Source organism: Fringilla coelebs (assembly GCF_963513975.1).
Source record: "Fringilla coelebs genome assembly, chromosome: 10".
In the NCBI taxonomy this organism is placed as follows: Eukaryota; Metazoa; Chordata; class Aves; order Passeriformes; family Fringillidae; genus Fringilla; species Fringilla coelebs.
The window spans coordinates 24610553-24624211 of record NC_140036.1 but is presented as its reverse complement, the minus strand read 5'-3'; the positions used below and the strand labels follow the sequence as shown (position 1 = coordinate 24624211).

Here is a 13659-nt window from a genome sequence, read left to right as displayed (position 1 = left end):
CTCTGTGCCTGCCTGCCCCTGCGAGGGGCTGTTTGCTGGGGCAGCACCTGTCCTGCAGGCACAGGCTGACCTGTGCGTTCAGGTTTGGTCAGGAGGGGCTGGGGGCAGCTGCTGTCATTTCTGGCTGGTGTCTCACTGCAAAGGGTGCAGAGCCAGGAGCTGAATCTCTGGTGAGAGGCAGAGCCCCCTCAGTTCTCACAGCAACGGGCTCGTCCTCGTGGCTGCTATGGCTGTGTTGCCTTGACAGCAGCAAACAAGCAAAGCTGAAGGAATCACTAAAAATAATGCAAATAATCCAGAGAGCTCTGCGGCCCAGCCCCTGCTGCATTCTGCCCAGGCTGTCCCTTTGCAGCTGCAGCTGCAGCTGGTGTGCTGAGGGGTGCAAGGTGCTCCCAGTGAGGGCTGGGGGGCTGCAGGGAGCTGCTGCCCCTGGGACACCCCTGCAGCTCTCCTGGGCAGGAGCCTTCAGTTCCCTGCAGGCTGCAGCCCTGGAAAAGTCCTCCTTGGAGCTGCATCCTGACCCTGGACACCCGTCTGCCGTGCGCTGTCACCATCCCTGCAGCAGCCCCTGGGCTGCTTCCCCCTGCACTCCTGGAGCTGGGCAGCACCCCTGCCCTTCCTTAGCTCAGAAAGTTGGATATGGAACATTCTAGGCATAAACTATTGCACTATGAATCACAATGTCTGATGGGAGTGCAGTCTGTGCCCCTCAGCCCTGCCTGCCAGCTGTGCCATGCCTTGCAGCCCTGCTGGGCTGGTTTTGGGAGGTTGGTGTGCTCATCCCAGCAGCTCTGGGTGTTTCTGTGCAGTCCCTGTGTGCTGGACAGCCAGAGTGGAGAGAAACATCATACTCTGTTCACATTTCTCAAGAACCAGTTCTATCTAGTACCTAGTTTACAAACTAATACCTGTAGCTGCCCTGTACAATTGTTCACCTTGAGTCTTCAGTAAAACATGTCAGCAATTAGAGGAATTTGTACTGGGGGCACTCCCCATCAGTCTCAATTTTTAACATTTTTCTGCTTGTGAAATGATAAAGTACTGTGAGCCTTAATTTTTATCCACAAATAAAAATATTATGTTTGAACCTTGGCGTGACTCTATTTTATTTTTTTAAGGGTTTATGTGTAAAACTATATTATGAATAGGAGTGTATTTTGGGTTGAGAAAGCTGTTTTTCTGGATGTAATTGATTTAAATGTCTGCTCAAGAGCCCCATTAGAGCTCTTTAGAGAATATTTCTCCTTTCCCAAGCGGCTGGAAATACAGAGATTAATATAAAGCTGCTTGCAGGATTTCTTCCCTTTTTTAAATGTTACTTAGGGTGGGAAAAAACGTTGTGGGGTAAATGAAGCTTTGGAGAGAGCTGGGTCTGAGCACTGGGTTAATCAAGGGGAAGGGTGTCTGCTCCTTACAGGGTGTGGCTCTGCCCTGGTGGCTCCTGTGGGGTTTCTGCCCAGGAATGATGCTCTTGAGCAGCCTTTATCCCCTGGGAAACGCTTCCAGCGCTGCTTTTGCATAAATTCTGTCACAATTTGGACAAGGTGACCTGGAACAAGCCACTGACAAGGGCCCAGCTTCTCTTCTGAGGACTAGAGCCGGCCCAGCTGTCAGGGTTCTGTGGTGTGGAGGGGGAGATGCCGCTCAGGAAATGGGAATGCAGCAGGAATTGATGGAATTTGGGGGCTTTTAGAGGATCTTCGTGCTCTGCAGAGCTGGGGTTTATTTTTAGTCCCTGTGTGGTGCTGATTGCCATGGCAATGGCACCACGGGCTGCAGGGCTGTGCCTTTGGGGTGGAGGGACAGCTCCGTGTCCCCTGCCCGCTCCAGGGCGTGGGTGCCGCTCCCAGCCAGAGCTGGGACTCTGCCAGCCCCCCAGACACAATCCCCCAGGCACAGGAGGCTGGCCAGGGACAGCATCCATTCTGAATGAACATTCTGAATTGATCCTGGAGCCCCCACCTGCCCAGCAGGCAATCCACTGCTCAGAGCATGGCCAGGACTGCTCTGAGTTCATCCAGGAGCCCTCACCTGCCCAGCTCCAGGAGCTCAGCCCTCGGCGTGAAATTCATGCAGAAAAGTAAAGAGCATGTGGGTGTTCTGCACCTTCTGGGGCTGGCTGGGCTGGTCAGGGACCATCAGGCTCAGGGGGCTCCTTCAGCTCCTTCCCACATGCCTCCAGAGAAGTCTGAGTGCCTGGTTCTCCTTGGCCTTGGAAAACTTTCCCCTTTCTCATCACGGGTTGCTCGGTCACTGCCTGGTGCAACTGAGAGCAAGCCCCGAGGAGCTGCTCATGAGTGACCTCCCTGAACTCAGTAAAGAGGGAAAAACGAGTCAATTAACATAGCCAGGAATTTTCCTCTACACTTGGGTGTGCTGGGACTGCCCTTTGGCCCTACAATCACATCTAGAAATTATTGGAGAAGATAAAAGGCTGGAGAGAGCCACTTCCAATTTCAGCAGATTGGCTCACTGAGGCTGCTGTGTCCTGCTGCCCTTCAGGGAGGCAGCTGGGAGCTCTTGGGGGGCTGCTCTGGGGTTTGGGGTAACAGGGGTGTGGGGGTGGCTCTCTGGCCACAGAGAGCAGTACATAACTTTCCAATTGTCCCAGCAGGCCATCCCCAAAGGAGTAATAATTAGCACTGACTCTAGGATTTACAGAAAATTGATCAATCTCCTTATTATATATATATCATTCTTAAGAAACTCATTGCTTTTATAGACAGCTATGATACAGTTGGACCTAACTGGTCCTTCAGTTATAACACTATTGCCATTGGCTAATTAAGAAACTACTCCTTGGTAAACAAATCTCCATAGCATATTGCACATGTTCACAATAACAGGTGTAGTAAGTTACGATGAGAATTGTTTCTCACTCTTTTCTCTGACCTCTCACAGCCTTTCCCAGAAAGGCCTGGGGAAGTTGTGTTTCTCTCTGTGGCCAGGGAGCTGCAGCCACACAGGTGCTCTCAGGGATCCCAGAGGTGCTTTAAAAGCTGGCTGCCTGTAGGATTCCCTCTCTGGGAGCAGGTTTGCTGGGGCACAAAACTGCTGACTGAGCAGAGGTGCATACCCACTATAGCTGAGCTCTGCCAGAGCAGGGTGAGCCACTTAAACCCAATTAAACTCCTTAATGAACCTTTCCCTGATGGGGTTTCACTTACCTGGAGCAGAGGAGGGCTGGGAAGAGACTGAGCTCCACGGCTAATTGGATCAGGAGGTGGGAATGACTCTGCTCCCGTGGGACCAAACTCTTTGTTTGCTGAGGAATCACTGCCAGGCACATCCCAAATCAATCTGTGCCTGGGCAGGGCTCCTGGTGCTCTGCTCCAGTCTCTGAACAGGAGCTTGCAGGTGCTGAGCTGCTGCTCCTCTGTCTGGCTCACAGGTCTGGGTGTGCAGAGCTGGGAACAGAGCTGGGGAGCAGATCCTGGGAGCTGCTTGGGATCTGCAGGGCAAGGGGGGATTTTGAGATCATTTTAAGGGAGGATGAACTGTAAGCGTGTTTTAGTGGAATTTAGTGGAGAATTGCAGGATCAGACTGCGTGTCCTGCATTCCTTTACTCTGGAATTCCTTCACTCTACATTCCTTTACTCCAGCCCTGGGGGCTGGAGCCCCTCTGGAGCCAGGCTGGAGAGCTGGGGGTGCTCACCTGGAGAGGAGAAGGATCCAGGGAGAGCTCAGAGCCCCTGGCAGGGGCTCCAGGAGAGCTGGAGAGGGACTGGGGACAAGGGATGGAGGGACAGGACACAGGGAATGGCTCCCACTGCTGAGGGCAGGGATGGATGGGAGATTGGGAACTGGGAATTCCTGGCTGGGCTGGGGTTGCCAGAGCAGCTGTGGCTGCCCCTGGATCCCTGGCAGTGCCCAAGGCCAGGCTGGACACTGGGGTTGGAGCACCTGGGACAGTGGGAGGTGTCCCTGCCATGGCTGGGGTGGGATGGATGGGCTTTGAGGTCCCTTCCAACCCAAACCCTTCATTCTATCAAAATTAATTTGTGGTGCAGAAAGTCAGGATGGGCTTCCTGTGTGTGATGCTGTGGGGTCTTGTTGGCCAGCACAGAGGTGTCACTGGAATGGCACATCCAGCTGGAAAACTGCTCAGGAGATTTTCAAACCAGGTTTAAAGGGGCCCTGTGTGCAGTGCATTCACTCATCCCTCCTGCTCCCCCAAGCAGAAAACAGCTGCTGCAGGGGGTTTAGAAGCTTCTCTTATTTACATCTGAAAACAGGAGGTTTGGCTAAAAGGGTGCCTGAGCCAGAGGAAAATGGATTAATGCTGAGCTCTGATCCTGGGGGCTGCAGGCTGGGAGTTACTGAAAGGTTCTGCTTTAAAGCCAGTGGCACAAACAGCATTGGGGGTTTAAAGCTCTTTTAGGGTTGTTCTGTCCCTCTGCACCCCTCGGTGCTCTGGGGCCTCCCTTGGCTCCAGGAGCTGGGCATTGTGTTTGATTCCCTGAAAATGCAGGGCACAGCTCTGGGCACAGGGAGAGGGGAGCCCTGGGACAGCCCTGGGCAGGAGATGGTTCCCCTTTCCTGTGCCCAGCTCTGGGGACTGCAGCTGGAATAAAAATCAGCTTTTAGAAAGCATTTTAAGAAGAGACTGAGAAATTTTGAAACCCTGGCACAACTTATTAATAAATAGAAGTTCTAGAATATCATATAAGTAATATAATAATCACTTATAATTCATAATGTGCTGCGGGTAGAGAGCTCCTATACATGATTCCGTACGTTTATACAGTGTACAGGCAAGTTAAAAATGCATAATTATATTATATATTACTTTAACAGATGATTGCCTAGAAGAAGGAATACAGAAGGAATACAGAAGGCAGGAGGAGCCCCCAGCCCTGAGCAGGGATCCGTTTGCAGTGCTGCTCCCTGGAGCATCCCAGCCTGGTCCTGTGTCATCGTGCGGCAGCAGGAGGGGTTTGGGGGGGTTTGTCCCCCAGGAGACGCCCCCGGCCCTGGGAGCCGAGGGTTCCAGTATCAACATTTCACAGCAGCTTTGCTTTCAGGAAACCAATCGCGCTGCAATTTTTATAAGGCGGGCCGGGCTCTCCTTACGGGCCGGGCTATAGGGTGGCCGGGCGCCGCCGCAGGGAACGCGCGGAGCACAATGGCCCCGACACCCCGACAGGGAGCGCCGCTCCCAGGGCGACAAACCGCGGGCAGCGGCTCCGCTCTGCTCACCTGAGCGGAGACTGAGGCTCCGGGAGCCGCGGGCAGCTCCTGCCGCCAGCAGAACCGTAAACACGGGAAGCACAGAGTGCCTCTATGCAGCTCTCCGGGAGCTTTGTTTGGGTTTGGACAAACAACTTCCACAGGGAAGGAGCTGCAGGATCTCCTGAGGCTTCAGTTCGTGTATGTGTTGCTTCTCTGCTCAGGGCTGGTGTAAAGGCTTCTGCAGCTGCTGGAAACTCCAGGAAAAATCCTCCTTTTCCTTGCTGTGAAGCACTTTAAATTTTAACGATAGACACTTTGGATCAGGCACAGAACTAGAATGTTTTAGCAGCTCAAAGTTTGAGTCATTTTTCCAGAGTTTTGCAAAGTTTCCAGTGTATGTTTTCGTGCCATGTGTGCTGAATTGGTTGGATAGCACCAGTTCTGGCTGGAGGTAAATTTTGTAGGACTTATTCCAAAAGGTGACAGAACTGTTTTCTGGAAAAGCAGCCAAAAAAGGGGTTTTTATCCTATAACCCCTCTGGCAGCACGGTGAGCCACCGTGTGTGCCTGCAGAGCAGGAGGAGCCCCTGCCGGGCTCCCAGCACGACTCACCAGCGCTGGGGCTGGCCCAGGGGGTCCCCGGGGCTGGGGGGAGCCCCGCAGGTCCCCCCTGGCTGGGAGGGGACCCGGCAGCAGCTGGGAGTGCCCGGAGGGCAGGGATGGGGTAAGGTGGGGAGCCAAACCCTCCTGGGAAGTGGCCGGGGGTCAGGCAGGGCCCCCGGCACAGCCTGGAGCTTTGGGTCGGATGTTGGGAAGATGCTGGGGGAGCCTCCAGGCTCGGGGATCTGCAGGGCTCGGGGGGAAAACCATCCCGAGCTGCTGCCAGACCTGCTGGGAGCGGGACACCGCACCAGGGACCCCCGAGCTCCCTTTGCCCCATCCCAGGAACCCTTCCATCCACCTCAAACCGCGGGACACCCTGCGGGGCACGGCGGTGACGGCCCTGCTTTTGGGGTGATCACGGCCCTGCTTTTGGGGTGATCACGGCCCTGCTTTTGGGGTGATCACGGCCCTGCTTTTGGGGTGATCACGGCCCTGCTTTTGGGGTGATCACGGCCCTGCTTTTGGGGTGATCACGGCGCTTTTGGGGTGATCACAGCGCTTTTGGGGTGATCACGGCGCTTTTGGGGCAGCGGCTTTCAAATCCCGCTGCCTTAGAGGGGTTTTGCTCGGGCGGCTCTCGCACACGGCTGTGCCCGTGCTCCCGAAGTGGCCGCTGTGATTAGAGCTGTAATCTCTGTGCCAGCTTTTACATTTCCGACCGGAGAGGGGAATTAATGCGATTCCCGTGCCCGCCCTTTCATGCATTTAACAAACACCGCTTGCTCGGGAGCGGTCGGAACTCTGTTCTTATCGAAAGGGGGACCAAATCCCCAAATTCCTACAGATCCCGCGGAGAATGGAAGTTCCTGCAGGATGGGGCGACCCGAGGAGCTGCGGGAGGAGGAGGGGAGCGATGGGCACGGGGATGCTCCGGGGCACGAACCGCGCTGCAATTTGCCCGGGCCAGCCCACGTGGGCCAGGGCTCGCCCTCAAGGTGACACGTGTGACTTCACCTCCGATGTTTACGGCGCCGGGCAGCCGCACGGGTTTTCCAGAAGTCTCCAGCGAGAGCCCTCGCCGCTCCGAGGCCAGCGGAGGCGCGGGGCTGTGCCCGGGGTGATGTTTTTGGGGACCGTCCCCCGGCCCGGCCGCGGAGCCGCTGGCACGCCGCAGCCGCTACGGACGGTTCCATGAGAAGGTCGCAGCTCTTCTTCCCGGTTAAGCCCCGCAGACACGTCTCTAATTACAGCTTTGAGGCCAGCGTGAGGCTACGGAGGGAGAAGGAGCGCTGCAGTCACTTCGGATGATTCGAGGCTGAGCGCTCTCGCACCGAAATGCTGGCGGCGCGCACCGGGACCGTGGGCGGCAAGAGCGCCGACGAGTCGCTGAAGCTGAGGAAGCAGTCGGTGCTGTCCCTGGGCAGCCGGGACAGAGCCCTGCGCAGCTCGGCCGACAGCAGCAAGGAGGGCCGGGCCCGGCCCGGGCAGCCCCAGCAGCGGGCGCGGCGCCTGGCGCTGCTGCGGGAGCTGGAGATGAACTGGTACCTGCGGGTGTGCGAGCTGTCCCACGAGTTCACCATCGCCTACACCACCGGCATGCCCCACAGGTACGTCCTGCCCGCTGCCCTCCGAGCGCTGCTGCCCGCCGCGGCCGGGAGAACCGTGACAATAATCATGATAACGATAGCAGCAATAATAATCACGGCAGCGGTAATAATAGTAGAAAGGTCTTTGGCTTTGTAAGTCTGCTTTTTCCGGTTATTCGTGCTTTACAGAGATGAATATCCTGCAAACTTGTGTGTTGATTCCCAGAACTTCTCCAGCACAAGCCGCGTGTGGTTGTTGAGCCTTGTTTCTAATCTGCCCAAGCGACTGTGGTTTTGTTTGAGTAGAGTAGAAAAGTTGCTGCTGTCGAGCAGGGACCGTGTGGGTGTCAGGAGGGTCCCTGTCCCCCCTCCCTGCCCGGGGGCTCAGCTTGGGACGGAGCCCCTGGGAGGGGGAACCTGCAGCCGCTGCATCTCTCGTCCCATCGGTCTTAAATGTCGCAGCCTCCAGAATCTGATCTGCTCCTTTAAAAAAATATAAGGGGATCTTGGTATTAGTGGAAATTAGACGTGCGAGTCTCTAATCTCCTGTGCGGGGTCAGACCCGCACTGAAATCGGAACCGCAGCAGGAACCGCCCGGTACCGCGGGAGGGGAGGGCTCCTCCGCCCCGCCCGGGGGCTCTCCCCACCCGGCCCGAGGCTCTCCTCCACCTCCCTTCGCTGGCAGCCGGGATTCCGGCCCAGAATCGGCCGAGACCTTCCCCGGCACCAGGCAGGATGGGGGTGCCTGCAGCGCCCAGCACAAACCGAGCTCTTGCAGATGTGCTCGTGTCAGGACAGTAAAAATTGGGAACGGGATAAATGGAAGGAAAAGGATGTAAAACTGGGAGAAGGAGCAAGTGGGTATTGATGCAGGAGTGTTCACGAGCACCTGAGGGGAGCACGAGGGGCTGGGAGGGGGCAGATTCTGGGCCCAGTGTCCCCCAGCCCCTCTGGCCTGTGGTTGGCACCCGGGGGCTCCAACAGCACCATAAAAAAAAAGGGCTGGGGAATAACTTCTGGGAGAACTAAGTTTCTAAAGATCCATACAAAGCCTGATCCTCCAAACCAGCAAAAGCCTTGTGTCCAGAAAACTAGAGGAGCTTGCAGCAATATTTCTCAGTGCTGGTTCACCTTGCATTATAGATGAGCTGGGGCTGGCAGGAGGTAAAACCCAAGGCAGCTGCAGCAGAGATCACAGGTACAGCCCTGGAGTTACACTGCAGGGAGGAAACATGGACCTCAGGAGGGACAGCCTGGGGACAGGGCAGGGACAGCCCTGGGACATGCTGCCCTCCCCTGAGTGTCCTTGGGCTGCAAAGAGCTGGGTGGAGATCCCCCCTGCACACCCCATGGGATCAGCACTGTGAGAACAGGGCCCCATCCTTGGGCAGGATCCTCCCAGGGACACCCATGCCCTGGTGTGGCAGTCACACAGGAAGAATAACAGGGTAATGCCACTGTTCCTGCCAAACTCCCCTCTGTGACATTGAATTAGGAGCTTTTCAAATATATTCTGGGGCTGGGATCAGTCTTTCTTTATCTGCTTTGAAAGATTTAAGGATTAGTTGAGTTCATGATACATCCATCACTTGATTATTTAACTTATTTTTCTAATGCATTTGGGGCTGAAATGGGGTGAGTTTTTAAAATAGAGGAGTTTCAGACATCTGCCTCAGCGGCATGAACCAGACCTTGGCAGGATTGTCTGCTATGACCAGAAAAGGTCACCATGGCCCTTCTGGGATGAAGAGCATAAAAACCATCCCTGGATTGTTCAAGGCCAGGTTGGACAGGGCTTGGAGCAGCCTGGGACAGAGGAAGGTGTCCCTGCCACGGCAGGGGAGTTTGGAATGAGATGGTCTTTAAGGTCCTTTCCAAACCAAACCATTCTGTGCGTCTGTGGACCAGAACCTTTTTGTTTGCTGTTCAGCAGTGGTGAAATCATTGTTAACATCATCATTTAGTTCATCTGAGTTGTCACACCCCAGGAGGCTGCAGATGCTGGAGAAGTTCCCAGAGCAGGTAACTCCAGCTGTGAGAGCTGGCAGTGCACTGTGACAGAACAAGATGTTCCCGTGAGCTGCAGGGGAGATGCCTGCAGAGTTCATCTGGCCAGCCCAGGGCCTGAAATGCACCCTGGGAGAGTATTTGCTTTATGTTTACTGGCCTTGGGTTGAATCCCAAGCAAATATTTCTCATTTTCTAAATATAAGAGCTGGAAAATGGGGTCAGTGCTCTATTCCCACCAGCAGTCCTCTCCCCTTGGAGAGCCGGGCCAGGAGAGGTCTCAGCAGACGAAGATCGCTGATCTTGGCCAGAGTCCGCCCCGGGCATCTCCCCAAAGGGGCCGGTTGCAGCAGGGTGCGGAAGGTCCGGGGGATCAGCCCTGCCCGGCTCGGGATCCAGCGCAGGGACGGCTCCGGGCTCTGTCCCGCGGCAGCCGCCGAGCCCGGCCCCGCTGCCCCCATGCACCTGTGCAAGGCGGCGTGCGCCGACATCCCCCCGCCCAAGCCCTGGGGCCGGCGGGCGGGCGAGGCCCCGCGGGCGCGCAGCGCTGCCGGCTGGCCCGGGACACGCAGCCCCCGCGCCGAGGGGACACAGCTGGAGAGGTTCCTGCAGCTGCACGGGCTGGGGCTGGCCCTGAGCGACAGCGCCGGCCGCCGCGGCACCATGAGCTACAGGTACGGGGCACTGGGCTGTGCCACCATGGCACCATGAGCTACAGGTACGGGGCACCATGAGCTACAGGTACGGGGCACCATGAGCTACAGGTACGGGGCACTGGGCTGTGCCACCATGGCACCATGAGCTACAGGTACGGAGCATCATGAGCTACAGGTATGGAGCATCATGAGCTACAGGTACGGGGCACTGGGCTGTGCCACCATGGCACCATGAGCTACAGGTACGGGGCACCATGAGCTACAGGTACGGGGCACCACGAGCTGTGCCACTATGAGCTACAGGTACGGGGCACCATGAGCTACAGGTACAGGTACTGGGCTGTGCCACCATGGCACCATGAGCTACAGGTACAGGGCACCATGAGCTACAGGTATGGGGCACTGGGCTGTGCCACCATGGCACCATGAGCTACAGGTACGGGGCACCATGAGCTACAGGTACAGGGCACTGGGCTGTGCCACCGAGAGCTGGGCACACCTCGGGGGCTGGCAGCATCCTTGCCTGCCTCAGGGACTTCTGTGATTTCTCTGGTGCTGTGGGAATTAGAGTGGCTTCGAGCAAAGCTGAATGCGTGTGAGCTGTTCTCTTAAAATGCTGAATCTTATCTTTTTCGTCTGTGTTGTTACATCATGGAATGGTTTGGGTTGGAGGGGTGACTGCCTCACCCACCCCCTACCATGGGCAGGGACTCCAAGCCCTGTCCAACCCTGCCTTGAGCACTTCCAGGATGGGGAAAATCACTCTGAATTTTCCAGCTCAGGTTCTCAGCCCTGAGACCCTCTCTGTCCTTATGGAGCAAGTGGACTGAGTGCCCAAACCCCTGGCTGGGTTCAGGCTGGGAAATATGCAGCTTTTGGGTTAGGAAGGGTGTCCAAGGGAAAGGGTGACATCCCTGCAGGAGCTGGAGCAGCCTGGAGACAGGGGTGTTGGCTGGGGATGGTGGCTGAAGAGACACTGGTGTGCTCAGTCCAACAATTGCCATTGTGCCTTGTTTCCAACAAGGTTCCCTTTAAAAGGATAAGGTCCCGCACAGAAAGTCTGCAAGTTCTCTCTGCTTCTAAGAAAAGCAAATTTTCTTTGAAACGTTTGCTTTCCCAAGAGGTTGATATCTGCCTGTGGCTAGTGTGAGCTTAAAACTGAAATAAGACACCCTGCCTGGTGTTTTTATGGATCCAGCTCAGTTGTGTCCCAGCTGTTGCTGCTGGATGGGGAAATTTGGTGACAATGACCAGGAATGAGTGGGGCTGGGAAAGAGCAGTTTTGGAGTCAGGACCAGCAGAAATGGCAAAGGGCTTTGTGCCAGAGGGCCACCGTGCAGGGGGATGGGTTGGGATGGGATGGGAGAGTGTCCCAGCACCATGGATGGGCCTCCCAGGGCTGCTGTGCTCAGGGCTGGGGCAGGAGAAATCCCAGGGCTGGCAGGAGCACTGCTGTCCCCAGAGAGACCCTCTCATTCCCTGGGGCTTCTGGCCTGGAAACTCAACACCCTTTAATGAGCAATTCCTTTGCTCCTTCTGGTGATCCTAATCCCACATTGCAGTTGTGTTTGAAAAGGTTGGTGTCTTTCCCAGGACAGGAAAATCCCCATTTACCCAGTTTCTCTCTGATTCTGACTTCCCACGGTGTCAGCCCACACAGACACGATTTAAAACTTGCTCCTCACTGAGGAGCAGAGGTGTAGGCTCACAGTGCTCCCATGAAGGGCTGTGATTCCCTGTCTGAAGTGTGTTCTCCATGTTCTCTATCTCTGTGTTCTGCTGCACCAAAACGTGCCCAGCCCAGGGGAGAAACCTGCAAAGAGCCTGGGGAGAAAATTTCTGCAGGGTTGGATATGGATGGAGAGGGAGTTTTAAAGCCATAGAAAAATGTAATCAATGAGAGACTGGTGTGGGGGCAGCTGGGGCTGCCCAGGGCTGTGGCTGCAGGAGCCCCTGCACACACCTTCAGGCACCTCTGTTTCTTGGCTCAGTATCCCTCATTCAGCAGGGCCATCAGTCTTGGGGAAATAAAGCATGTGCTTAATTTCTGTTGAAGCTGATGGATTCGAGCCCCTGCTCCATTTTAAGTGTGTACATTTCTCACGGCTGACAGAAGCAGCTGTAACTTACTGAGCTTCCCATGTACCCAGAGATTTATCCTGTGGGAGAGGGGCTGGGCATAGGGCTCTGCTCAGGGCAGGGATGCTCCAGCACTTCCCACCTGCTGCTTCCACAGGGTATTTCTCTTCCAGAAGCACAGGGACTCCTCTGTCCGACTGTGAGCTTGGGCATTTTCTCCTTCTGCCTCCCGGATGTGTTTTCAGCTCTCCATGGCTGCAGTCAGAAGCCAGCACAGTAGCAGCTCCTTTTTTATTAGGATTTATTCAATTACACATGGGAAGTAATGAATTGTGAACAAGAAACACTTACTAAACACTTGTAAGCTGGTTCCTTTGCAGGCTGATCAGCTCTTTTCCCTTTCATTGCTTCATCCAGTGCAGCACAGTTCCCCTGTCACAGAAGACCCCAAAGTGCAGCAGTGCCTGAGCTTGGATCGTTTCTGGTGACAGCAGAATTTATCTCAGATGAAACACCATTTACAAAGTGGATTTGGTGTCTTGTTGTCCAGCAAGGTGTTTGTTTGTGCACTGCCCAGCTCCTCCCCGTGCCCTTTGCTGGGCAGAGGCTCTGCCTGTGGAACCTCCCAAGGTTCTGCTCCCTCCTGATTCCAGCAGGGTCTGTGAGCGTGGGCAGCTGCGCTCAGGGCCTGGGGGGGAAATCTTAGAGGAGGAGATGTGTCTGCAAGAGCACCCAGGCAGCTCTTGCAAAACACGCTGCTGGCAAATGCTGGGCTGGAAAGTATTTGTGGAGGTCACAGAGCCCCAGGCACTGCTGGGTTAACCCTGCTGCAGCTGGGCTGGGGGCTTCGTTCCTGCTTTGTCTGTGCTGTTAGCTGAGGTTCTGCTCCAGGGGAAAGAGCTCTTCCCACAGCACAGAAATCCCTGGCAAACCCTTGGCATGGCCTCCTTGGGGTGTCCTGCAGGGCCCCTGAGCTCCTGCAGCCCATCCCAAGAGAGCACTGTCCTCCTTCTGTTGGTTTTGTTGGTTAAGCAATGAGTTAAAACCTGGCAATTGAGGATTGTGGAGCTGGCCAGCAGGCAGCCCTTTGTAGGATGTTCCCTCTTCCTTTCTCCTTCTCCCTTTCCTGACTGCAGTGGGAACTGTGAGGAGCTGCCACCAAAGCCTTGGCCAGGGCTGGCCATCCCATTCCAAATGGATTCACCCACCTGGGCTCTGGCAAGCAGAGGGGTCTGAGGGATGGGATTGTGCCTGCTCTGGGAGATTAAACAGGCTTTTGGCTTAGGGCAAAGATGATGGACAGGGATTACAGATGTGTTTAAATCAGGAACAGCCTGTAGCCAGTCACTCCCTGTCTCCCACAGCACAGGAACTGGGGCAGGGGGAGCAAAGGACATTTTGTGCAACAGGTTTGAGCACAGGAAACCCTGTCCCAGCCCCTGTAATGGAACTGGGGAGCTCTGACACGGGATGTGCTGTGGGTGCCGGGGGCTCCAGCAGGTTGAGGATGTTACCAGGTATCAGCCAAGGCCATCCGAGGTGCTGAACACCAAG

The 13659-nt window shown here is 55.6% G+C and overlaps 1 protein-coding gene across 2 annotated transcripts in view; it reads left to right on the top strand.

Annotated features, from left to right (window-relative positions):
* Positions 1–6905: 6905 nt before the first annotated feature.
* KCNAB1 (potassium voltage-gated channel subfamily A regulatory beta subunit 1) overlaps positions 6906–13659 on the top strand; it is a 57717-nt gene continuing 50963 nt past the window's right edge. The window contains exon 1 of one of the 2 annotated variants that reach the window (XM_084212069.1): positions 6906–7383. In XM_084212069.1, coding sequence (XP_084068195.1) covers positions 7112–7383 — 272 coding nt within the window. In that variant the 5' untranslated portion in view covers positions 6906–7111. Of the gene's footprint in view, positions 7384–10010; positions 10045–13659 lie in introns of those variants that run through there. The other variant, XM_084212070.1, reaches the window with a different exon arrangement.